Below are 24,916 nucleotides of genomic sequence, written 5' to 3'. Positions count from 1 at the left end.
TCAACATTATGGAAAACGAACGATGACCACCACGTTTACACTGTAAACTCGCACTTTTAACGATTACGTAAGCCGTCGGCCCGGTGATGCCGCGAGACACGCTAAACACGCTAAACGTTTTGATATATCCATGGTGCGTTAAAGCAAACAAAAGTGGTACTGCACAGGTCCGACGGCCGTACCGTTTCGACGGCCATAACAATCCGTCCGAATTTCTGGTCTATAAAGCATTCATTCGATCATAAACAACGAGATTTACAGAACGGCTACCACCATTGGCCATCAGCGTCCCTCGGATAGAATTTATTGTTGTCGAACGGACGAAAAAGTGCGTGTCAAAATCCGCGAAAACACGGATAAAGCACGGATAAAAAGAGCCAAACGAGATTTCGGACGAGCAACAGAGTAACCCTCTAAATTTATGTTATATAAATCTGTCGCTCTAGCACGCGTTTCATCTTGGGATGTTTTCCATTTCTTCTTTTTTTCTTTCTTTCCTTTGTCCTTCTTTTTTTTTTTATTTTATTTACTTCCCTCACTTCTCTCTCTCTCTCTCTCTCTCTCTCTCTCTCTCTCTCTCTCTCTCTCTTCTATATGTAGGAAAAAAAAATATCCAAAATATAGACAAATATTACAAAGATCCCATATTATCCCATATCGATGGGTTATGCATGGATTCTTTTTAAATGACCGTTCCAAAACAGAATCTCTCGTTTAGAGTTATCGAGAACAAGTTTCTCGACTCTCGTAGGAGATAAGAAGGACGGCGTTACGCTTTATCGGTGGAACAAAGCAAGTATCGGTTCGAAAGCAAGTCCATTCGGAGAATCGAGAGCGTGTGCCCGAATGAGTCATCCTCCTACTTTCACCGCCGCTTCGACAGACTTTTCAAACGTTAGACGTCCGTTAGACACGAAATCGACGATTTATATACGAAGAACAACGACGACGACGACGACGACGACGACGAACAACGAACGACTTTCACCCATTAAATTGCCAAAGCTTTCGTACTCAACGTTTTCAATAACTTTGTCTTTGCACGATTATTCTTCGATATCTCGAGAAAGAAAGAAAGAGAATGATAGAGAGAAAGAGAGAAAGAGAGAGAGAGAGAGAGAGAGGGAGAAAGAGAGTCTTTCTCGTTATGAATCATGATAAATTCACAACATTAAACTTCTGAATTTCTAATTAACCGTGACACTATTCTTTATGGGACTTAAACACGCGATTTCACAATTAGCTTTCACCATTGATATCACCTAACCGATATATTCCGAGGAAGATGTAGATATATATATATATATATATATATATATATATATATATATATTTCCATTTTAACGATGGGAGAAAAGAAGAGGAGAAAAGAGGATAAGAATAATAAAAAAAAAAGGGAGGGGGAAGGAAGAAATAAAACTTAAAAAAAAAAAAGAAAAAAGAAGAAAACGAAAAGAAAAGAAAAATAAAAAATTGAACGAAAGGAAAAAAGAAATATAAAGGGAAAATAAAAAAAAAAAAAAAAAAGGAAAAAGAAAAAAAACGAACACGAAACGTCGAGAGAAATCGACGATGAACCTTGGGGGAAAAATCTTAGGAGAGTGGTTAATGCTCCAAACGACGAGAAAATAGAAGACTTTGAGAAGAAAAGCCGGAGCTCTTAGCTCTCTTTGAGGAAAGATTCTCCGCGAGTTCGACGTCCGGAGGGAATTCCATGAAGCGTGGAAAGGGTGAGAAAGGGTGAGAAAGAGAGAAAGAGAGAAAAAGAGAGAGAGAGAGAGAGATAAAATAGAAAATAGAAGGAGTTAAGGGTCCGATGAAAAGCGAACGATTCGTGTCGGGGGCTAATGCATCGGTGAAAACGACGAGAACGTAGCGAAAGGGTACGACGAAACACGACGTGTATAAGAGTAAGACAAAGATTACTAGAGAGAAAAAGAGAGAGAGAGAGAGAGAGAGAGAGAGAGAGGGAGAGAGAGAATCTGGAAGGAAAGAGGTCCATTGACCTGCTGACACACTTCCATTTCCATTTCCAACAGCGTCACAGGACCGTATTGCGCTAACTGTGTTCTCTTTCTCTCTTTCTCTCTCTCTCTCTCTCTCTCTCTCTCTTTCTCTCTTTCTCTCTTTCTCTCTTTCTCTTTCTCCTTCTCTCTTTTACCCTTTCGAAAAGTTATATGCTCGAGCGTGTATAATGCGGAGTGAGAGAAATGTATTTTTATGCGTACGCATGTTGGAGAAAGCTCTCACGTTGATTTTTATTTGCACTATCGATGTTTATATTGACGAGGCGAATGTAAAAGCCACGAACGAGGTGTACGAGTACGTAGCAAATGAAATAGTGACGTGTACACGACGTAAGCAGTGTAATACTAGCATCGGCCGATTGCCGTCGATGTTTCATATCGGCAACGTTAAAATTTCTTTTCCCTTTTTCGTACGTATTACGTCTACTTTAACCCACTGCTATATTCGTCTGTTCTTCGATTGAGAGAAAGAAAAAAAAAAAAAAAGGAAAAAGAAAAAGAAAGAAAAAGAAAAAAAAAGAAAAAAGGAAAAATAACAAGAAACATACGTACGTACGTAATACGTACTGTTCCATTGAATAGATTTCTTTTTAGCCCTCTTTTTTTTTTCCTTTTTTTTTTCTTTTCTTTTCTTTTCTTTTCTTTTCTTTCTTTTTTCTTTTTTATCAATTTATTATCTAAAGTAATATCGTTTCTACGATAAAGGAGATTTTATTAATGTTCGAACATATACATATAGTTAATAATTGAGTTTACAAGGGATTTACATGCCGACACAACGTTGTTTCGTATTCAAAAACGAAATTTATTGAACTGAATATACATAATATCTCATACATGATATATTATGAGATAAAGGGTTCACGTTTACGTTTAACGTTTGTATGGATTAGTTGAAAATAATTAATAAGAAAATTGAAAAGGAATAAGAAATGAAACGCGGCGAATGCAAGAAACGTAAGTATATATCAAATGGATATAAATATATTCATGTACAAATGCTTCGTTTACATCGTTTAAAATATATAAATGATATATTACGTATATCTTATCGATACGTTTCAATTTTTTTTCTCTTTTTTTTTTTTTTTTAAATAATAAGGAAAATTCTCTTTGTTATTGTTCGTACATTAGACGATAAAGAGGTTAACAAGCGTTTATTATTTACCTATTACCAAGTAAATTTATCTGACTAATTTATTGGTCGACCTCATTTATTCGTATAATTAATTATATTATTCATCGTTAAAATAGTTTTATATGTTTACCAAGCGAATAACTTCGTAATATTATCAATTAGTCGAATAACTTATTTATGCGAATATACAATGTATCCACATAACTATGTACATATGTATATTTACATTTATCCAAGCTATCTTTCTTTTTTCTTTTTTTCTTTTCTTTTTTTCAGACAGTTTTAGAATAAGAATCTAGGCTATGTAAATGTTCAGGGATAGAAGAAGGAGGAGGTTGGGGATCGACGACGATGACTACGACGACGACGACGACGACGACGACGACGACTATATAGAGAAACCTATTTGAGAACGAACTCCTCGATCGAGAATTTTTCCATTTCTCGGTGCGTCAAAGGGGACGATTAAGAAGTGGGTGCTGCTTTGGAACCTGAATTCGTGCGATATTCCAGAATCTATGTATGTATGGGCGGTGGGTGTGTGTGGGGGGGGGGTGCGGGGATAAAGGAACGAACGTGATATTACAGTATATAGCTCGAGGCCGATAGAGAGAACGAAGAGGAAGAGGAAGAGAAAGAAAAAGAGAGAGAGAGAGAGAGAGAGAAAGAGAGAGGATTTTCAAGTTATAAGGAGCAAAGTCGTCCATACTGTGTCTCTTCCTATACTATTTATAGCAGAGGTCAAGTGTATTCTCTTTTCTTTCGCCTAATACATTCGCAATTGTCACGATCTATCGTAAGTTCTATTCCAACCATTCTCTTTTTCCCTCTACGATATTCCACAATTTCTTTTCCAAGACCATCAACCATCACCAAACTCTCATCGAGATACTCTTCACATCGTCGAATTCACGCGCTCATAACTTTTACAGTTACGAATGTATCAATTGATTCGCATCAATGCTACGCGCTCATAATCACTTCAGATTTTACATAATAACGATCGATAATCTTTAAATTTATTCATCATTATTCATTCTTTCTTTTTCCATCTTTTCCTATTCTTATCATATCTTTTTGAAAGTAAATTAAATGAAAGCCGAAAAGTAAGAGAAAGAGACATCTTATTTTCTTATACTTCTCTAATTAGTCTTGTTAGAGAAGGATTGAAGAAAAACATGTTTGCAAGGGTCAGAGTTCAATGCTCTCTCTCTCTCTCTCTCTCTCTCTCTTTCTCTCTCTCTCTCTCACTCTCCCTTCCCTTCTTATGATTTAAAATCCGTTGAAAAAAGAAAACAAAATATATATATACATATGTACACACACACACACACATACAGATCCCTTTCCTTCCTTTGAAAAAGAGAGGGATGCTTCCTTTTCTCTTCCCGTTACGCTTTGAACTTAATTCGATATCACGGGGTGACGATCAAAGCATTCACCCTTCGTTCCTCTCTTTATTTTTCTCGATTCATCTCTTTCTCCTCATTTCTCTCTCTCTCTCTCTCTCTCTCTCTCTCTCTTTCTTTCTTTTTCTCTCTCTTTCTTTCTCTTATGTATCTTCGAGTTTAGTAAAGGGCATAGATAGAGAAGGAAAGATGATTTTACGAAGAGAAGAGAAGAGAAGAGAATAGAAGAGAAGGCAGATAGGAGTAGAATCGTTGGAGAAGTCACCGAGTATACAATCCGGAAGCTTACCGGTCGGTGCTTTCGCGTACCAAATTGAGCTTTGTTCTCAACGTTACGCTGGTACTCCGATTGGGAACATCCGTGTCCAGAGGCATATTCTCAAAATCGGTTCAATTTACGTACTCCACGGAGACTAAGCTTCAGAGTGTTGTGACCCTTCGAGAATAGAAAGGGTCGACACAAACATCCTATCCTGGATACGAATATCCGTTTAATGAGAGAGAAAGACAGAGACAGAGAAAGAGAAGAGGGAGAGAGAGAGAGAGAGAGAGAGAGAGAGAGAGAGAGAGAATTCAGAGTTTGCTAAATTAATTCTCTCGTTTGGCTCGCGTTGCTTTCACTTTAAGCAAAGTATTATGTTCTCTATCTCTCTTTCTCTTTCTGCTTATCTATCTTTTCGCCTGTCGAGTTTCTTTCATTTTATATTATTTAATAATCATTCAGAAATATTATACGTCGCAATTGTATGTTTATCATTAATCATAAATCTCGTCTTTCGTCTCTAGAGATGAAAAGGCCAAGAGGATCGACTTTAGTCGTACTTTTACCGTTATACGTCTAACGACTATCCGAATCTAATCAACGAGTAGCCATCGGACTCTTGACTTTGTCGTCTTGTACAAATTGTTCATATAGAAAAAATGACTATCCTTGTATCATGATGACTCGGCCAGATGCGGTCATTCTTTCTTATATCTTTTATGAATCTCCTCGAGAATTCTGTTCGTTCTATTATATCGTAGCTGTTGTTCGTATGTTTGTTTGTCCTGTTTGTACGTACATTCGTACGTTCGTTCGTTCGTTCGGTCGTTCGTTCGTTTGTTTTATTATACTGTCCTTTTTTTTCGTTTCATTTCTCTTTCTTTCCCTTTTTTTATTTTTTTCCTTTTTTTTTTTTTTTCTTTTTTTTTTTCCTTTTTTACTTTTTTGTTACACTCGTTATTAAACCCGACAATAGTATTGGTACAGAACACGCCATATTCTCGTTTATTTTATCCATGCGTGTTCATTCAGCTGAGAGAAAAAAGAGGAGGAAATCATTTGTTCGTCCGATTTCGTCGAGCTCGAGCTCGGCATTTCATCGTAGCCACGACGGATCGATCGTTTCATACGAAATTGAAGGTAGAGATGGCGATCGACTCTAAGCAGCGTGAAACTGCACTATGCTATACCACTGACACAGCGCATACACTCGAGATCACGTTGGCAATATGCCTCGCTTCTACAATGTGCCGTGTCCGGTCCGTAACTTCCTATTATTGGCAGAATCGAGAGATAGAGATATAGAGAGAGAGGGAAAAAGAGAGAGACAGAGGGAGAGGGAGAGAGAGAGAGAGAGAGAGAGAGAGAGAGAGAGGTGAGAGTTATACACGGGAGAAATATTGAATCTATAGGATGGACGATTCGTTTCATTGAACACGAAAGCCAAATATATTGGTTAATGAAAATGCGATCCATTCTTTTTCATTTTCTTTTTTTTTCTTTTTCTTGTTTCTCTCCTTTCTTTTTTTTTTTCCTTTCCCTTCTCGACTTGACGATACTTACCATGACAATACATAAAAATTACATGAAATATAAAATACCTATGAATATAATACCAGTTACATTAGATTTCGTTTATAACCCATGTACATGTTTTTATAGATCAATCGAATTCCCTAAGATCCTTAAGTAGTTACTAGGTACATAACGGTCTTACGTATACATATGTACTATGTAATGTACGTATCCTATCTTCATCTACGTTCTTTCTTTAGAAATATAGAGGAACAAGATCGAAAACCCATAGGTGTCCATTGTAAATTCAATTTGAATCCAAGAAGAGTATCATTGAGATATCATCGAAAGGGCAAAAGAAAGTTTGTGATTCTTGGATTTCTCATTGGCCAATAACACTATTGGGTCTGGAGAAAAAGTTTTACTACTCGAAGTAGCACCCATTTAAGGTAAAAGAGAATTCCCCCGTGAGTGGTAGGAGTTGTCGGGCAAGGTTGGGATCGTTGGTAGAGGAGGAGGGGGGGGTGGTAGAAGGGGGAGGGATAGGTAGCACGGGGGCTACTTTTTTCGAGGGTTAAAAGCGTTACATCGACGGAGGATGGGTAGAGACCAGGAGCCTGGTGGCGTACCGATAAGAAAGTATAAAGGCTGCTTGCTCTAATGGCCGGTCCGGCTTAAGTCCAGCCCCTGTTACCACGATAAACGATAATAATATCTATTATTGGTAAGCCGAAGAGATAAATGATCTTACTCGAAGCACTCGGACTTAGAGCGTAACTTTCCTTTGCTTTGGCCACGCCGGCCGAGTTACTCTCGTCCACGAGTTGTGATACGATCTGCTTTGGTGTTCTCTTCTTACGTCCCTCCCTACCTCCCTCCGATCTCTTCCTCCCACCCACTCTATCTCTCTCTCTCTTTCTCTCTGGAGAATTCAGTTCGAGGACACGTTAACCTTCTCCTTTTTTCTTCCTTCGTCCTCTCTTTCTACTTCTTTCCTTGTCTTCTTATTCCTATTTTATTTTTATTCTTCTACGATCGAGGTACAATTATCTAAACCCTTTTTCGACAAAACATAGGAAGAACCAAACGGCAATTAGATAGGACTCGATGTGTAAACGCTTTTTGCAAGGGCCAACGGGCAAAGACACATTGAAAGATTCTGTGCCACGTTAACTCTTTCCACACTTGTTTTACTTCCCCTCCTTATGTTTATATATATATATATATATATATATTTCTTTTCTTCTTTTACCACCTTATCTGACCGCGCGCAGCAATTATCCCGGACTCTTTGAACTCCCTTGGCCACGCCGGGATTTAATGAGTACCGCCTATAATACCGTCCGTCGAGATGCCGATACATAAAAGCTATAAATCTGTTCGTCGCCTACCTCCTTTTCCTTCCTTCCTTCCTTCCTTCCTTCCTTCTCTTTATCTCTCTGTATCTTTCTCTGTTTCTCTCTCTCTCTCTCTCTTTCTCTACACCTCTCTTTTTGACTTCGATCAAAGAGAATCATAGGAGTATAGAGGGTGACTGAATTCAAGGTCAAGAGAGGGAAGAACAGTCGATTAACAAGCAAGAAATTCTTGCCGATCCTTTTATCGGAACGACGATAGAACGCTTTTTAGCAGTAAGCTGCCTTAAGACTCGTCATTCCTGCAAAGAGAAGGGAAAGAAGGAATTGCGGAACGTGGAGGAAGAAGAAGAAGAAGAAGAAGGTAGACGAGACTAACGGTACCGATCTCCAACGAGTCTTTATTTATTTCTTTCTTTCTCTCTCTCTCTCTCTCTCTTTTTCTTTCTTTCTTTCTCTTTCTCTTCCCTTCTCCGGCAGCTCGCTTCACTCGCAACACTTATTCCAGGCGCCCTGATTTCCTGACCCACTGCCAACGGCGCCGTCGTTCGCTAGAGAGCTCGGGCGCGCGTGCTCGCGAGCGCACGCGTCATCGTATCCCTCGTCTTCGTTCGTCGTTCGTCGTTCGTCGTTCCTCTTCCTCGTCTTATTTCTCTTTTCCGTCGTCTTCGTCTACCTCTAATTCAATTACTGCCTTTCACGATCTCCCGTCCGTCAATTTTACTTGTCCGGTACAGAGAGTACCGTGCTTCGTTCATTTAACCAAGCGGTACCAGAGACAGAACCATGGTATTCATTACCGTGTAAACGTCCACCCGTGAAAAGAACGTTGCTTACTCTGTGGTTCACCTCTCTCTCCCCCCCCTCTCTCTCTCTATCTCTTGCTTTCTTTCTTTCTTCTCTTTCTTTCTTCCTCTCACTGACACAACGCTCATTTCCGCTCCTCGACTCTCTAGATAATATCATACATATCGTTGATTTTTCCCCGATATATATTATAAACTTTATACATAACTTTACCCATTTACCTAAATCAACTTATATAAATAATTAATTTGTATAAATAAATCGTAATAGAACTGTAGAGGAAGATGAAAGGAAAGAGAAAAAAAGATTTTAATTGGATCGGGTCTTATACTACTGTGAAAGAAAAGTTTCACAAAGAAAGTAATTGTAAGATGGAGGAAGGAAATAAAAAAGCAAAAAAAAAAAAAATGAAAAAGAAAAAAAAAAGAACAAAGAAAAAGGTGAAAAGAAAATTAATATAAAAAAAAAAAAAAAAACAGGAGAAGAAAGAAAGAAAGAAAGAAAGAAAGAATTAATCGATCCGGCACTAATCAAAGTACAATGGACCGAATCCTGTAGCGAAGTGGAAAGTTTTCTACGTTGGACCGAAGCGTGCCGCATCGTAGAATCTCGAATGCGAGTGACGTCCGGTACCATTCCGTGGTCTGCCGCTAAAAGTAGAGAAACTGCGGAATTTTCGCACTATTCCTCGCTCCGAAAACCGTCGACGGAAACGAACGCTAGCTCCTGTCCGCCATCCGTGACAAGCTTTTGTGCGGATCTTTGTTCTCTCTCCTCTCTCTTTCTCTCTTACTCTCTATCTATCTATCTATCTATATATCTCTATCTATCTATCTATCTATCTATCTATCTATATATATATATATATCCTTTTCTTACGCTCCTTCAATCGCTATCTCTTTCTCTCTTTTTACGTTCCCTTTTGTCTCTCATCTCTCTATTTCTGCCCATCGTGGCAAAACTTTCAGCTTTAAAGTCGGAACTTTCTCGCGGGGAATTCAGTAAAAGCTGCTTTACCACCTCTCGCGCGTGTTTTACACTTTGAGGATTACTTCCCTTTCCTCCTTTTCCAAAAAGTACTTCCGCTTGGCCAAAAGACTTCGAGAAAATACGAACGCGATGTCACCTCGCGAACGAACGAACGAACGAACGAACAAATCAAAGAACGAAAGAACACCGATATCCTTTATATAAGTAAAAAAAAAAAAAGAAAAAAAAAAAAGAGAAAGAAAGCTCTGTCTTCCTTTATTCTATTTACTCTTGATTCGTTTTTTCTATTTCTTTTCTTCTTTTTGTTTCTTCTTTCTTTTCCCCCACGATCTTCTATTTTCCTTGTTTTTATTTCATTCAAGAATACACTCGTATTTTATCAAGGGTAGGAGGGAGAAAAAAAAAAAGGAAAAACGTAATTTTCTCGATAATTTTAATAAAGGGATATATTGTATTTATCTATCAGAAATTTAGGTATAAAAATACAAGAGAAATTTGACGTCAGTATAAAAGTGTCGAAGTGGTCATGGCCTTTTTTCTTCTTTTCTATCTATCTATTTTTTTCTTTCCTTTTTTCTTTTTTTTTTTTTTTTTTTTTTTTTTTTAATCGTCGACACTATCTCTTCTTGAAACATGTTTTTACTATTTTCACCGAGCGATAACCACGCCTTATATTTGCTTGTACAAATTTTTATTATGGTAAGGCGATCGTAAAAATAGTAAGAAAACGACGCTCGGATATGTATTGAAGTAGTCGTATAAAAACGAGTGACAAATTCAAGGCACTTTACTACGCACGATATTCGCCAAGTTCAGCTTTGTCAACGCAACCGTAAAACCACCCAACGTCTATCCACAAAACATTTCTATCTTTTCTCTTGAGAGAGAAAAAGAAAGAGAGAGAGAGAGAGAGAGAAAGAGAGGGGAAGAGAGAAAGAGAGAGAGAGACAAAGAGGGAGAAAGAAAGAGAGAGAGAGAGAGAGAGAGAGGATGAGTCACAAGAACGAAAAAGAATCATAAAAAGAAAGCCAAGGGAATATGGTAGAGGAAACGCAGGTTATTTATTCTATCATATTGTGAATTAATATAAATATATATATCATCGCTATTTCTAGCTTTATGCATTCACATATTTTTTTTTCTTTCGTTTAGACCTCCATAGCCACGTGGTGTCCCATATGCGATAAACGTGTGAGCGATAAAGGAAAAGACACCGAACGACTTTTAGGCCACGTTCGAAGGAATCATCGAAAAATCTCTATTCAGAGATTTGATAATCACGTAAATATCGATAATATTTCTCTCTCTCTCTCTCTCTCTCTCTCTCTCTCTCTCTCTCTCTCTTTTTCTCTCTTTCTCTCTTTCTATATATATATATAAATATATTTCAACGATTAAGAATTTTTTATAATAATTTATTTTTCCTTTTATCTCTTTCTTATTTCATTTTATTTTATTTAATTTCTTTTTTTTTTCTTTTTCTTTTTCTTCTTTGAACAAACGAATAACACTCGCAAAGAAACGTTTTGTATCTATAGTACATAAGAGTAGTATGCGATTGCCCTTAACGCTTGTTTCTTTATCTCTATGTGTTCCACCTTCAACCCCTTTGCTCTTATCACCCGTGCTACATTCTTGAACCGTGACTCGTGTCTCTTTTACCTCGTGAAAGGTATAAAATCTTGAAATGGACGCAAAAGGAGAACCCTCCTCCAGTTTCTTCCCTCTCATAAAATGTCGAACGAATGCCGAGCGTGAAAAGAATTCCAAGGCATCGTCGCGGGAAATCGATCTTTATGATGCATTCACGTAAAGGCTCGTTTCAAATGGGAATATTCGTTTACTCGTACGATAGATACAAGATGTTTTATAATGCGTTTCAATCTCAAACAATCATATATATATATATATATATATATATATATTTATGAATTCATTAGATAGGACATTTTTTTGTTGATCCATTTTTTGTTTATTTTATTACTACTATTATTATTATTATTATTATTATTATTATTATTATTATTATTATTATTATTATTATTATTATTATTATTATTATTATCTTTTTCGTAGGAAAACGGTGAACAAATATTGGAAAGACAACAATCAAAAGGCACAGAACAAGCAAAGCTTTCTAATACGAAGGAAAAAGATAGAAAGAGAATCTACACGACCCGGGGTATATCTACACGTATATCTACACGATGTAGAAACATTTTTAAGAAGATTCTTTGATCTTCGTAATTTGTTTTTCCATTTTTTTTTTTTTGCTTTTTTTTGTTTCGTCTCGTTTTGTTTTCTTTTTTTAGTGGATACATGGAAGTCGCACGACGAGAAAAAAATCTGTCCTCAATGCAGAAAGGAACTCGTGCCGGCATTGCATACTCGCAGACACAATTTGACAACGTCTCATATTGCAGCGACATGTCTTCTGGGGTAATTAGCATATCGATTGACGATTTAACAATCGTTTGGTAGCTTTTTTTGTTTTTTTTTTTGTTTTTTCTTTTTTTTATTTTTCTTTCCATCTCCGAAAAATTCCATTTCCATATAATTTTCATTTTCTTTCTTTCTTTCTTTTCTTTCGAAATTTGTTTCTTCTTTACTTTTCTTTCCTTTCCCCCCCCCCCTCCTTAACTAACGATTGTGAAAAGAAGTAAAGATAGGAAGGGTTTAAGCATTTAAAAGCAGAGCACGATAAAACGAAAGAGGGACACGCCTCTCCGAGTTTTTGGTCAGTGCACGGATCCAACGATTAATTTTCCGCGCACTCCGCGAGCGTCCCCGGCGGGAGAGAGATTAATGACAAGCCCGGGTTCACGAACTTAAGCTCCAACTTGTCAGTTTTAGTCCTGACAATCGTCCGACCCTTTTAGGCAAAGCTTTGGAAAAGCGCCATTGATTCTCTCGTAATTAATGATTTTTCCAATCGAACTGTATACAGAGTATCTAGAGTCACGAGCAAGTAATTTATAGACATCGAACGAGTAAATTAGAAAGCTAAATCGATCGTATTAATTCCCTAATACGTTTTCTCTTACGATTCATGATGATTTACAATTTTGATATATATATATATATATATATATACATATAAAAAATAGAGAGAGAGAGAGAGAGAGAGAGAGAGAAAGAGAGAGAAAAGAGAGAGAAAAAAAAAGAAAAATACTGTCCTTTGCGTCAGATGTTGGCCATTTTGTTTTATACCGTTAATGAAACGCACGAAGAAGATTCGCATGATCTGTCCAGCCTGTGGATACGTTTACGGGACTTACGAGTATAAAAATAACGGCCTGGCTCCCTGTCAACCGGATTCCGAGAACTCGCAAGTTCGACTTCCATCTTCGTCCACGAGCTTTCGCGAAAAGGCTATAAGAGAAGAGTCCTTCTTTCGAGATTAAATCATCATCGTTCTATACATACATATATACATATATATGTATATATATATATATATATATATATATATATATATCTTTTGATTTTTTTCTAATAAAATATTTACAATGATTGCAGATCTTCTAGAAATGAATTCAAAACGTATCAACGTATATCCTCATTAATTATTTTAAAATAAAGATTGACTGAGATAAAGATTTACGAAACGGTTCCTTAAGCATTTTAGAAAAGTTTTGTTGCGCTTTTAACGAGGATAAATAAATTCTTTTTAAAATTAAACCCGACGTAATCCGAACGCACGAGAAGCCACGTTAATAATTATCAACGGAGACGCTCGGGATAATAATTACGGCTAATCTCGTCGTCCTGAGAAGTGAACGGCGCTTTAATGACGCCAAGGATAAATTTATGATTTTAGAAAGCGCACTTTTATATACCTCAGAAAGTAGAACGCGATCGGTCTGAAAATGCAGTCAAGGAGCGCTCGTGGATCTCCGGAAAGAAGTTATCATCAAGAAAGATTTGGCCTTTTGGAAATAGTAAACGAAAAAGGAGCGTTTTCTCGACTAGAGGTTAGTCTACCCGAGTAGATCTTTTATTTATGATTTCTACTCTTTTTTTTTGTTTTTTTTGTTTTTTTTTTTTTTTTTTTTTTTTTTTTTAAATAAAATCGATCGAATAAAAAGAAACGAGAAAGTCCATTGCGAAGAATTCATATAGTAATTTTTTTTTTTTTTTCTTTTTATCGAGATATTCTTTGATCCTATCAATAAATTACAATCAAATATCCTACGATATATACGTTCAAAATTTTCAAATGATATTTATTTTATTGAACAGTGGAAACTTGGAAATATCATGACAAGAGTTTATTATGTCCGGTGTGTAACGAGGATGCTCTACCTATAGTTTTCACAAAGAGACACATGTTTTCGAGCTCGAGACTTGGTGCTACTTGCTTGTTAGGGTTAGTTATCTCTCTCTCTCTCTCTTTTATTTGTTCCATTAAATTATCAATGAAACTTATCTGGTCAAATAAAGCATCGAGTGGAACATCTAGTCATAATCATAAATAACCAAGGTAATAAACAAATATGTCGAACATTTATCTCCGATAAATTCGAAATCGGTTGGAAGATATAAGTCGATAACGGTTAATAGATTTTATACCGGATCATTTCTATCGTAATATTTCGAATAGAACGAATTTCATAATGGAAAATCATTAACGAAAATAGGCTGGTTGCATTCGTGTATCCTTCAATGAAACAATGCCGCACCCGTTATAACCATTCGCGCTTTTCAGATGTTGGCCATTGTGTTTCGTACCTCTGATGTTGAGTCGAGAGAGACAAGTGAGACTGGTATGTCCGCTCTGCGGACATAATTACGGAAATTACGCACAGGCGGAAAATAAAAGCGATGACCCGTGGCATCCTCGTCGTGGACAGCGACGATTAGTCGAAATTACGAGCTCAAAGTTGGACCCACCCAATGAACAAGGACATGAACTTAATCCAAACTCGGAATTGGCTGTTTTAGCTTATCAAGGATTATGGGAGGTAGAGAGGGAGAAACAATTTTTCTTCATTACTTAAGTGTACTTTAAAACTTGTATATTATTTTTCTCTTCTCTCTTTTCTTTTTTTTATTTTTTTTTTTTTATTATATTTTATTTTTCTTCTCTTTTTTTCTTTCTTTATCTTTCTTTATCGTTTTAAACTTATCCCTCGTAGTAGTAACCAAAGTCAAACTGGGTCCTTTTCAACAAACTCGAAACAAAATTTCTGTTAGCCGTTAAAGAAAAAGGATTAACTTTATCGTCGTCTTGTACTTCACTCGAGAACGTTTAACGATTCGAAACAGGTGCGGGATGCTTCTGAACAAACAGAGAACGCCAAAAAGAGAATAGATAAAGAAGAAGAGGACGAAGAAGAAGAGGAAGGAGGAATCGAAAGAGGAGGAGGTGCAAGTGTTACGAAAGTTTTACGGTATCCTAACGGAGAGACAATGTTCGAACCTTCGAAAGGTTCCACCCTTTGTTCGAGGCAGGTCACGGCAGATCGTTTCTATGAGACACATTCCGATGAGTTTGACCTGAATTACGATTCCGATTGGTCCGTGCGTAATCGTTATCGCGTTCCACGAAATACTCGTCTGTATGATACGTCCTTTGAGGATTAAATATATAAAAAAACAAAAAACAAAAAAAAAAAAAAGAATAGCTTTAAAAACTCATTATAACATTTATTCTAAGTGAAAAACGATGATAATAATCTTGTACGAAATAATCGTTCCGGTTTCAAGGGATTTCTTCATTTGATTTCGCACAAGAGAGAGAGAGAGAGAGAGAACCTCGAAATGTAAGCGATACATTTATACCGATATATCGATTCCTTAACGATTCCTTGTTTCGTACAAATACGATATTCTCTCGTGAATCTATCTCGAGAAACAGCTAAATCTTCGATAATTTCAAAACGTACTGTAACTTAAATGAGGTAGTACGTACTCTCTACTTGTTCAAGTAGTTTTGCTTAAATACTATCGAACGTTTTATTGGTTTTCACGAATTTTTTTTTTTTTACGGACTAATAGCCCGTCCGCAAGATAGTTCGTTGTTTAAGATTTAACTTTGACTCGTGTCGTGTTCATAAAGAATAAAAGATATAAAAGAGAATGAATCAAAAGGGCAAACGTGAAATATTGAGACAAAGATAGAAACGATAGATTATACGTGAAAGTTACAACAAGATGATTAACGTTTGGCCATTCATATAACGTTATTAATATAGAGTACCAAAGTGAAAGAGGAAGATGGGTACACTCCATATTCAAAGTCGGAACGAATTGAATCGAACTTTTGGAAGTTCCATTGTTAACAGCTATAACTAAGAGGATTCTATGGTTTAACAATGGGCCAAAGAACAAGGAGGACCTAGAATGGCAACGTAATTCGTCTTTGCTACGCGAAACTTCAAGATAGCTTACTCTAACGAGTGTGGTATACCGTTCTTAAAGAAGTTCCCGGATACGCTTATCTAAACAGTTGGGTTATACACTCTGGGAGATCGTAAATTATGCGTTATAAGATTTGTGTTAAGCGAAATGTATCGCGTCGTTGACTTTTGCGTATTTTTTTCAGAAGAAGAAAAAGAAAAAAGAAGAAGAAGAAGAAAAAAGAAAAAAGAAAAAGAAAAAAGAAACGAAAAGAAGAAGGATGAAGATGAAGAAATAGGAGCAATGTTATCTAATTTTCTCTATCTCTCCTTCGATCACTTATTTTCTGTTCTCGATATATAAGCAAGGAAGGGTCATCTCCGGCGGGAGTCGGCTTCTCGTTGTCATCGGATGCCAGTCGCACGTTCGCGAAATCCAATCGGTCGAGCGAGTAGGAAATCGAGAAAGAAAGAGAGAGAAAAAGAGAGAGAGAGAGAGAGTGAGTGAGAAAGAAAGAGGAAGGGGAAGGAGAGTTCACGTTGCTCTCTTTTCAAGTTTTTCTCGAGTGGAATGACACAGAGAGAAACGTCTCGAAGCTGGCACGTAACGGGCATAAAGCGATCAAACCAATCTCGACCGTGATCTTACCGTTGGGTAAGAATCGATAGGGTGGACAATATGTGTGTCTATATGTATGTATGTATGTATGTATGTATGTATGTATGTATGTATGTATGTATGTACGTACATACCTATACATATACATCAATATGTATCTGACCATTCGAGAATAATTCGATAATTTGATTTTCTTTTTTGTCGAAGCAAAAAAAAAAAAAAAAGAAAAAAAAAGAGAAAAAAGAGAGAGAGAGAGAGAGGAAAAAAAATGGGACAAAATATCAAGAGTATCAAAATTAATTCGATTTATTATATAGATTTCCCCTATATAGAATGATTTCAATGATTTCGCAACGTGATCTCACGATAGCTAACAACACACAATTGGAAATAAAAGGGAAGAATAATAATTGACTGAATTAAATCCTTAACGGATCAGCGAATTGGTGCACTCTTCATCAACGTCCAAGTCACGATGTATTCCGACAAATGTAGCAGTACTCGTTCCGTAAACTAACCGTGGGAATCGATAAGAGTAAAAGCTATAAAGTATCATGTAGAAAGAGGAAGTATAGGAAGAAAGGAAGAGAGCGATACTTGTCTATGAACGTGAAGATGCTTAGAACCGATCGCACCAAAGTATAATACAATGGGAGAGGAGCTCGACTTTTCTTTTTTTTTTTCTTTCCGTTTTCTTGTTTTTCTTTTTTTTCTTTCTTCTTCTTTTATTCTTTTCTTTTTTTAAGTGATCATGAAAGCGCGATGCGAGAATTCGTAAGAAAACCTTTACAATTAGCATTGCTAACTATCTCCCCACTATTACTGTATCCTCACTCTATTTCTTCCTCCTCCTCCTCCTCCTCCTCCTCCTCCTTCTTCTTCTCTTCCTTCTCTTCCTTCTCCTTCTCTTTAGACACATTTCTCTATGAACGATTCCTTCCTCTTTCTCTCTCTCTCTTTCTAACTATCTCTCCTAACTCTTTCAAAGAGTTTCTTCCTCGTTTTCCCTCGTCGATGTTATCCTTCGGTAACAGTGTCTCCCTTTTTCTACCTTACCTTGCCAGTTGTTCTCGCACGCTTCGCTGCCCACGGAACAAGAGTCCGCGGCTTCATCGAGTCTTCTCTACCGGCTTGTACTGTTAACCACATAGGGTCAACCTTCGACGTTCCGTAATCGATGCTCTTGTTAGTCGTGTTATACGGACACCTACGATACGCTAATCCCTAAAGGTGCTACGGGCGTGAATCTACCAAGATATTGGATCGTATATCCCATCGAATCGAGATAACGCTTAGATTTATCTCGAAGTAATATTTCTATCTGTTTATATTTTTCATTCTATATTGTGCGAGGATATACTGTTCTCGTCAAAGGAGAAAACAAAAACAAAAAATAAATAAATAAAATAAAGGAAAAAAAGAAAGAATTACTATAGAAATTTATCATAAACAAAGGACAAATACTCGTTCTCGTCGTATAGAGGGAACAAGTTTCTTTTAGATATTATTATATGAATTCGAAGAAAAGAAATTGCCTTATATTATTATAGTTCACGATCATATCTCTCTAATCTTCTCTTATCTTATCTTTCCTTTTCTTTTCTTTTCTTTTCTTTTCTTATCGTATTAACTCTTCTTGCAAAATTTGTATATCGAAGCCAAAGTTCTCAGGGAAAGATTTAACTGGCGGACTTTAAACTGTGTCTAACGCGTAATCCGTCTGAAACACATAACAGAACTGGTAGGAGGGCGATTTAAGGTGTGGGTAAAGTTATGAATAAGCTTTCACCTAGTAGAGCTCTACTACATATATATATATATATATATATATATATATATATATATGGATATATTGTACGGTCCGGAAGGAATTAGCCGAGAGTAATTCTCGGTTGAGTCGCGAAAACATAGTCATGACATACATTGGCTATGCTTGTACCCGTTTATACATATATATATATATATATATATATATATATATGTGTGTGTGTGTGTGTATGTGTCTGTATGTGTAAAGACCGTAGACACTCCGTAAACGTGTAAAACGTTTAATAAAGATCGCATTATGTATGAAGCGAACAAATTTTATGATTAATTTCAAAGTTTTACTTTTGATTTTCGTAAAAGAAAAAAAAATATATGTATATATAAATAAATAAATGAATAAATTATAAAATGGATTTAAGTGGATCAATTGAAGTAAAATTGATTATTTATTTATTTAGTAATTTTTTATTCTGAAATTATGAAGACTTTTAGATCAGGGATGATCATTCCTTTTAACGCTATATTCCAAAGTGCAAACGGTGGTTCGCGATAATGCTATTAACGAGGCTCGTCGAAAAGGAGAGAATTCTCTTCGTCTTTCTCTCTCTCTCTCTCTCTCTCTCTCTCTCCCTGGCTGGGTCTAATCTTAATGACGATAATGAGTCAACTCCGGTTTAATTAGGACCAGAACAGACACCTAGGTATACAATCTTTCTCTTCGTCTCTGTCTGCACCGTCACTTAAACGTTCTTCTTGCAACTTATTCGCTCATACAATTACTAAGCGGTACTTAGAATATTTACAGAGTAAAGATTAATTAATCCTTCTTGAATATTCCCTGAATGCGAGTAAATATATGAACGTTTAAGATCATTGGATGGAAATATTTTGAAAAAAAATAATAGAAAAACAAAGAGAGAGAGAGAGAGAGAGAGAGAGAGAGAGAGATAGAGAGAGAACAAAATTACGAAATTTCGTTAAAAAATCTATTTTATAATTCGATGAGAGTAGAATTGTAACGTGGGAAATAATAGGGGAAGAAACAAAAAAAAGAGAGAGAGAGAGAGAGAGAAAAGAAATTGAAGCGTTTAGACTACTTAGAAATTTTCTTTCGGGTTATAATAGATCGCGTGCACGGTATTCATTTTATTAATAAATAATAGCTTTAGCGCGATACTTTGGAAAAAGTTTGGACGTCTAAGCGCTTATCGTATACACGCGATATCAGCCTTCTTAATGTCCATGGTTAACCGTGGATAAACTTCCTCAACGGTAAACTTATAATCAGTTTGCCGATAAACGTAGACGAAACGAAGACGTGTAACTTAAAACCTTCCACGGGGTTTTGTGCTTTATGCGAAGGAAAAATTGAACGGAGAAAAAAAATAGAGAGAGAGAGAGAGAGAGAGAAGGGAAAAGAAAGTAAGAAAGAAAGAAAGAAGATTACAAAGAAAAACAAAACAAAAAAGAATGGGAAAAAAAAAGCAAAAAAAGAAAAAAAAATAGAGAAGAAAATAATAACAGACAGGATTGTACATAATTTCTCCCTTCTTCTATTGACAATTTTGTCTCCCCCTCTCTAACCCTTATCCCCTTTCAAAAAGGGGAATAATAAATTCATTCGGAAGGAAGGAAAGAACGTTGGAGGGTTGTGCTTATCGCATGACGCTTGTCCCTCTCTCTCTCTCTCTCTCTCTCTCTCTCTCTCTCTATCTCTCTTCGTTTCCAAAGAGCGCAAGAAGACTTCGATTTTGATATCGTATGCCAGTTACGGAGGCCACGTCTAAGTTTATGGGGTATTGGGATTATATCATATTTTATTAGGAGCTGTTGCTCGCAGCTGATACCAGGGAACTCACCGCTTTCCAATATTGCTTCTCGACGGTGATTCGACTCTCTCCAAGCAATCCCTCCTCTCAAGGTATACCCTCTCTCTCTCTCTCTCTCTCTCTCTCCCTTCTTTTTTCTCTGATATCCTCTTTCGCTTCTGGTGCTATTGCCATCTTCTCCGAAGCCCATTTCGCGGCTCTGCTAGAATTCGCACGTCGATCGTGCTAGAAATCGATCGGATACTATACTATTTTTATTTCTTTCGTTTTATTTCTAACGCAAAAGGGAAAGCTCGTCGATAGGAAAGACAGATTAGATATTTCTCTCTCTCTCTCTCTCTCTCTCTCTCTCTTTCTCTCACTTTGGCGAGAAACAGAATGGTATTAGAGAAATCTCATTCCGCATCCTCCTATGATTTCGCAGGACCCGTGCGAAACGAGCAGTAATAAAGTCGAGATGTAGAAAATATGTTGTCCGCGCACGCTCGTTCCATAGTAGTTTCGTAGTTCGTGCTTTACCCCGCAGGTTTTATACGTAGAGAGCGTATCGAAATGGTGGTGGTTTCCTATCTGGAAAGTAGTAAAGTGTCAGCTAGAATATCGAAAACGGTCAGAGACCTGGATGAGATAAAAACGATTTAATTTCGTCGAATCCCTTCATCGTTTCTAAAAACACCCTCTACCACCCTATCAACTATTCCTATCTCTCGAACCACCCGTCGCTATAAGATTTTATTATGCCCGAAATGTTCGAATTAATTTAATCCCATTTCTGTTCGTACTTTGTTTAGTTTGAAATTTTCTTATTCGAATTGATATAGAGAAAAGAATAGAGATAAAGAGGAAGAGGAAGTATAGCCAGCCAGAATAAGAGGAGAAAAGAGATTTGCGGAGACACGGAGAATCTACCGCTAGAAGTTAATTAGAAGAATATTCAGAAACACGCGACCGCTTAATCTCGACATTTTAATTAAACTCTGTCTTAAATTCTCGCACTGTTGAATCCTCTCGCGCGCGCGCGCGCGCGTGCGCGAGCGAAAGAGAGAGAGAGAAAGAGAAGTAAAGAAGAAATGGAATTTCTCTTTCTCGAAATGATTCTAAACATTTTCTTTCCTCTATCGCATTCCAGGTATTATATATATATATATATATTCGTTGTTGAAAATTTCCTAAACGATGACATTTGAGATAAGATGCATTTTCGAATGATATCAAAATTGAAATAACACTTCTTGGGGTCTACCTTCGAGCCTCAAGAAGCCAATAAAAAGAAACACGATTGCAGATCGAAGGGTCGAGAGTCTTGTAAGTTGACTCGCAAGTGAAAGCAATTTTGCTTTCGATTCCCACCGGTGATGGTCCGGGATCGCTTTCACGTTCGCAAAAATGGGTATACTCTTATCTATTTTTTTTTTTTTTTTTTTTTTTTTTTTTTTTTTTTTTTTTTTTTTTTTAATAATATCTAAAAAGCAAATATTTATTTACTCGTTTATTTATTTATTTACTTGGAACACTGGAAAACGAGGATTGTCTCATTTTATTTTTGTCAAAGAATTTGAAGGAACGGATGGAAGATCCTCTTGAATGTGAAAAAGAGGAACAAAAGAAAAATACCTAGTCGAATTCGTTTTAATTTTGTTCGTTGAAGCGAATTTTTAATTATATCGGAGTATCCCACGCTCAAAAGTTCCCCTTTGCCGTGTTGTCTAGGAAATGGAATCGTTTTCGATTCGACCTTCGATCTCACGATTTTCCTCTCTTCTATCACTCGTGTCTCTCTCTCTCTCTTTCTCTTTCATACCTTCTTACAAATAACGGCATTGTTGCGTCAATCTAAGCGTTATTAGACCCCTCAAAAATTCTTGCTACCGGCATTCCTGATGTTCGCTCTAGTGTAACGTTCATTCGAACTAGCTTCGCACATACCGGGTGTCTGGGATGTCAGGAAAGTTGCGTTGCGAGTTCTCCAACTTCCCCTTTTGGCCGTGTCCCGACGTTTCGTTACGGTTTGCTGATATATCACGGAAGCCTTAAATGAAATGTAAATGTAATTATTCGAGAGGTAGGGAACTCTCGGCCCTTTGAAATTCCACTTTCAAAAGTTTCCGTTGAACATTGCCAGTCGTCATAATTAGTAACAAATTCGTCTATAAACTCCCGCAAACTTCGACTCTCTCTCTCTCTCTCTCCCTCTCTCTCTCTCTCTCTCTCTCTTTATGCGCCTGCGTCTATCTTGCGTAAACGCATTACCGAGTGAAACGTTTACGAAATCGCATTTTCTGTTTCAGCTAGACATTTATTTTTCAATATATTATTCAATTTCGTTCGGTGATGAAAAAAATACACTTTGAAAAATAGGCGTATAAATAAAAATTTCGATATACGTGTGTTAAAGGATAAAGACCTCTTTTCATAAAAAAGAAAAAAAAGTGAAAACAAAATTAAAAAAGTACTAAATAAGAGAAGGAAGAAAAAGAGGAAGAAGAAGAAGAAGAAGAAGAAAAAGAAGAAGAGGAAGAAGAGAAGGAAGAAGAAGAAGAAGAAGAGTCACGTCACCATGATCTAAGAAAACGCTTAAAAACGGTGGTTGTGGCTCTTTGTTAAACGGCAAGACGTTTCTATCGTTTCGAACAATACGTTTCTTGTTCTCCGGTGCTACGTAACCATGTCTTGCGAAGCTTTTTCGAGCGAGCTAAAATATCGTGACAGAGAGACAGAGAGAAAGAGAAAGAAAGAGAGAGGGAGAGAGAGAGAGAGAGAGAGAGGGAAAGATAAAAGAGAAGAAAGAAGGGGAAAGAAGAGGGTGAAAGACCGAGGAGTCACTGAATAAGCTTCTCTCTTCGAGTCGACATTGCGTTCTAACCAACACGATTTGAACTCGCTCGCAAGAATCGGTAGAAGAAAAGATGCAAAATTTACGTAACAATTGCAAATAGCTCGTGTTATCCTTTGAAAAGAGTAAAAGATATCTCTGTGTGTCTTTCTCTCTCTCTCTCTCTCTCTCTCTCTCTGTCCCTCTCCCTCTCTTTCGGCAGAAACGCTTTCATTAAAACAGCCTGAAATTAATTAAACGCGAACGCAGATAGGATTTTACGTAACGAGTCGATGAATGCGACGGGCTTTCAAACGGCCCCAAGCGCTTTTCACGGATAAAAGGGCTACCAATAATTTATCAAACTTATTAACGTCCTACGGTTCAAGCCCGAAAAACAAAAATGCCGTAGCATTTCATTACCTTTGAATTTCCACGAATAATTTCATTATTAATTAATAACTGAATCGTAATAATAGACTTCCGTTATTGTCTCAGTATTATTCGTGTAATTCGAAATAGATAACAGTATAATGTTTTAGTCGTTTGTACTAATTAAATAACTCTGTCAAATTTATAGTTTGGAAGTTAATTTTATTTGATGAGTAAATGAGTATAAAATAAAAGGAAAAGAGAGAGAGAGAGAGAGAGAGAGAGAGGGAAAAATAAATAAAATAAAATAATAAAAAAAAAAGTGAATAGAGAAGGAAAAAGAAGCAGAGAAAAGATTTTTATTAGAATATAATAAAATGAAGGTATTAAAAATCAAGGAGCAAGAGTTTAAATATCACTTTGATCAGTTCTCTTTAGACCGACTGATTGTAAGTAAAATAGAAGATAAAGGAGCAGGCATATCGGAAAAACGATCGATAATAACCCGGGCAGCTTTGTTTCAAGATACACGATGTATCATCATCAAGAGATGAAAAAGTGTAAATTAAGAATTCGCGTTAACGAGTTTTCATCGATAGTAAAAGAGAATTTTTTAAACGAGGTCATTATAGTGATTGAACTCTTAATGAACGTTATCCTCCTACGATATTTCTAAATGAATTTTTCCTTGATGCTTCATAAAATACAATCAATTTTCATGTATTTAGTCAAAATAAAGTTTTCTATTTTGTAGATTGATATTTTGATACATACACACACACACAAATACATACATATATATATATATATATATATATATATATTTAATTATCTGAAATGACATACTTCGGATGGGTGAACGAATTTATAACATCTTAATTATTACTCGAATACAACAAATGTTTGTTTAAAAAAAAATTGAACGATAAAGGTGGTCTTGAAAAAAAAAAGAAGAAATAAAAAAAAAGGAGGGGGGGAAAAAAAATCCACGAAGAAATCTTACGCGGCTTGGACCGGCCGTTATAATACGCCAAGAATTTTATCTCCTCCTTTCGATTTTATGATCCGCCATTATCGTAAAGCGAAGTAATTCGAGAGTTCGTGAGAGTGGCAAAAGTGCTGATGAGTTTTCAGCGAACGAAATGGTGCGAAAAGGTACGACGGGAAATCAAATTTGATTTTTATTATGCAACCTTCTTAGTAGAAGAGATGTCTTCCTTATTTTCATCATATTTTCTCTTACCCTTTGTTGTTTTCCTTGAGAAAAACAATGTATTTTTCTCGAAACGAAAACCTCTGAACGAAATAAATTTAAATAATATCGAACCATCCGTATATATGAGGATGTATGTGTATGTATGTGTGTGTGTGTGTGTGTTTGGAGATAACAAAAATTGTTGGTAAAACAAAAAAAAAAAAAAAAGAAAAAAGAAAATGGGGAAAAAAAGGAAAAAAATAAAACAAAAAGAAAATATAATCGTGTTAATTTACGAGGCAGCTATGCATCAAAGATTATCGGACGTGATAATTCCTTACCGGTTAATCCCGACTGTTAATTATCTGACACCGACAACACGCTTCGATTCACGTACCTGAAAAAGAGACAAAAGAGATGAATGATCGCTATGGGATTCAAAAGAACGGTAAAAATTTTCAACGTAAAAGCCTAAGTT

General features: G+C 36.5%; 2 protein-coding genes across 6 annotated transcripts in view; one reads left to right on the top strand and one right to left on the bottom strand.

Moving 5' to 3' along the window:
- LOC124426329 (CCR4-NOT transcription complex subunit 6-like) overlaps positions 1–24,916 on the bottom strand; it is a 427,489-nt gene that overhangs the window by 112,887 nt on the left and 289,686 nt on the right. The gene's annotated exons all lie outside the window — the stretch shown is intronic.
- Positions 9,777–16,540, top strand: LOC124426332. 2 transcript variants are annotated; one of them, XM_046967897.1, is made up of 6 exons: positions 9,777–10,559; positions 10,656–10,784; positions 11,580–11,685; positions 11,816–11,942; positions 14,212–14,467; positions 14,772–16,540. In XM_046967897.1, the coding sequence occupies exons 1-6, from the start codon at positions 10,542–10,544 to the stop codon at positions 15,087–15,089; spliced, it is 954 nt and encodes a 317-aa protein (XP_046823853.1). In that variant the 5' UTR covers positions 9,777–10,541; the 3' UTR covers positions 15,090–16,540. The 2 variants fall into 2 exon arrangements, with proteins under 2 accessions (XP_046823853.1, XP_046823852.1); XM_046967896.1 differs by lacking the exons at positions 9,777–10,559; positions 10,656–10,784 and adding exons at positions 13,324–13,477; positions 13,746–13,872 and having other exon boundaries at positions 11,587–11,942.

Source organism: Vespa crabro, chromosome 8, assembly GCF_910589235.1.
Source record: "Vespa crabro chromosome 8, iyVesCrab1.2, whole genome shotgun sequence".
Classification (NCBI taxonomy): Eukaryota; Metazoa; Arthropoda; class Insecta; order Hymenoptera; family Vespidae; genus Vespa; species Vespa crabro.
The sequence above is the reverse complement of the archived record's forward strand: the minus strand, read 5'-3'. Positions and strand labels throughout refer to the sequence as shown.

Coding starts and splice junctions, on each gene's coding strand:
- LOC124426332 (XM_046967896.1), top strand. CDS start 11,823: ATGGAAGTCGCACGACGAGAAAAAAATCTGTCCTCAATGCAGAAAGGA. Junction 13,478..13,745: donor GAGCGTTTTCTCGACTAGAG/GTTAGTCTACCC, acceptor TTTATTGAACAG/TGGAAACTTGGAAATATCAT. Junction 13,873..14,211: donor GGTGCTACTTGCTTGTTAGG/GTTAGTTATCTC, acceptor CGCGCTTTTCAG/ATGTTGGCCATTGTGTTTCG.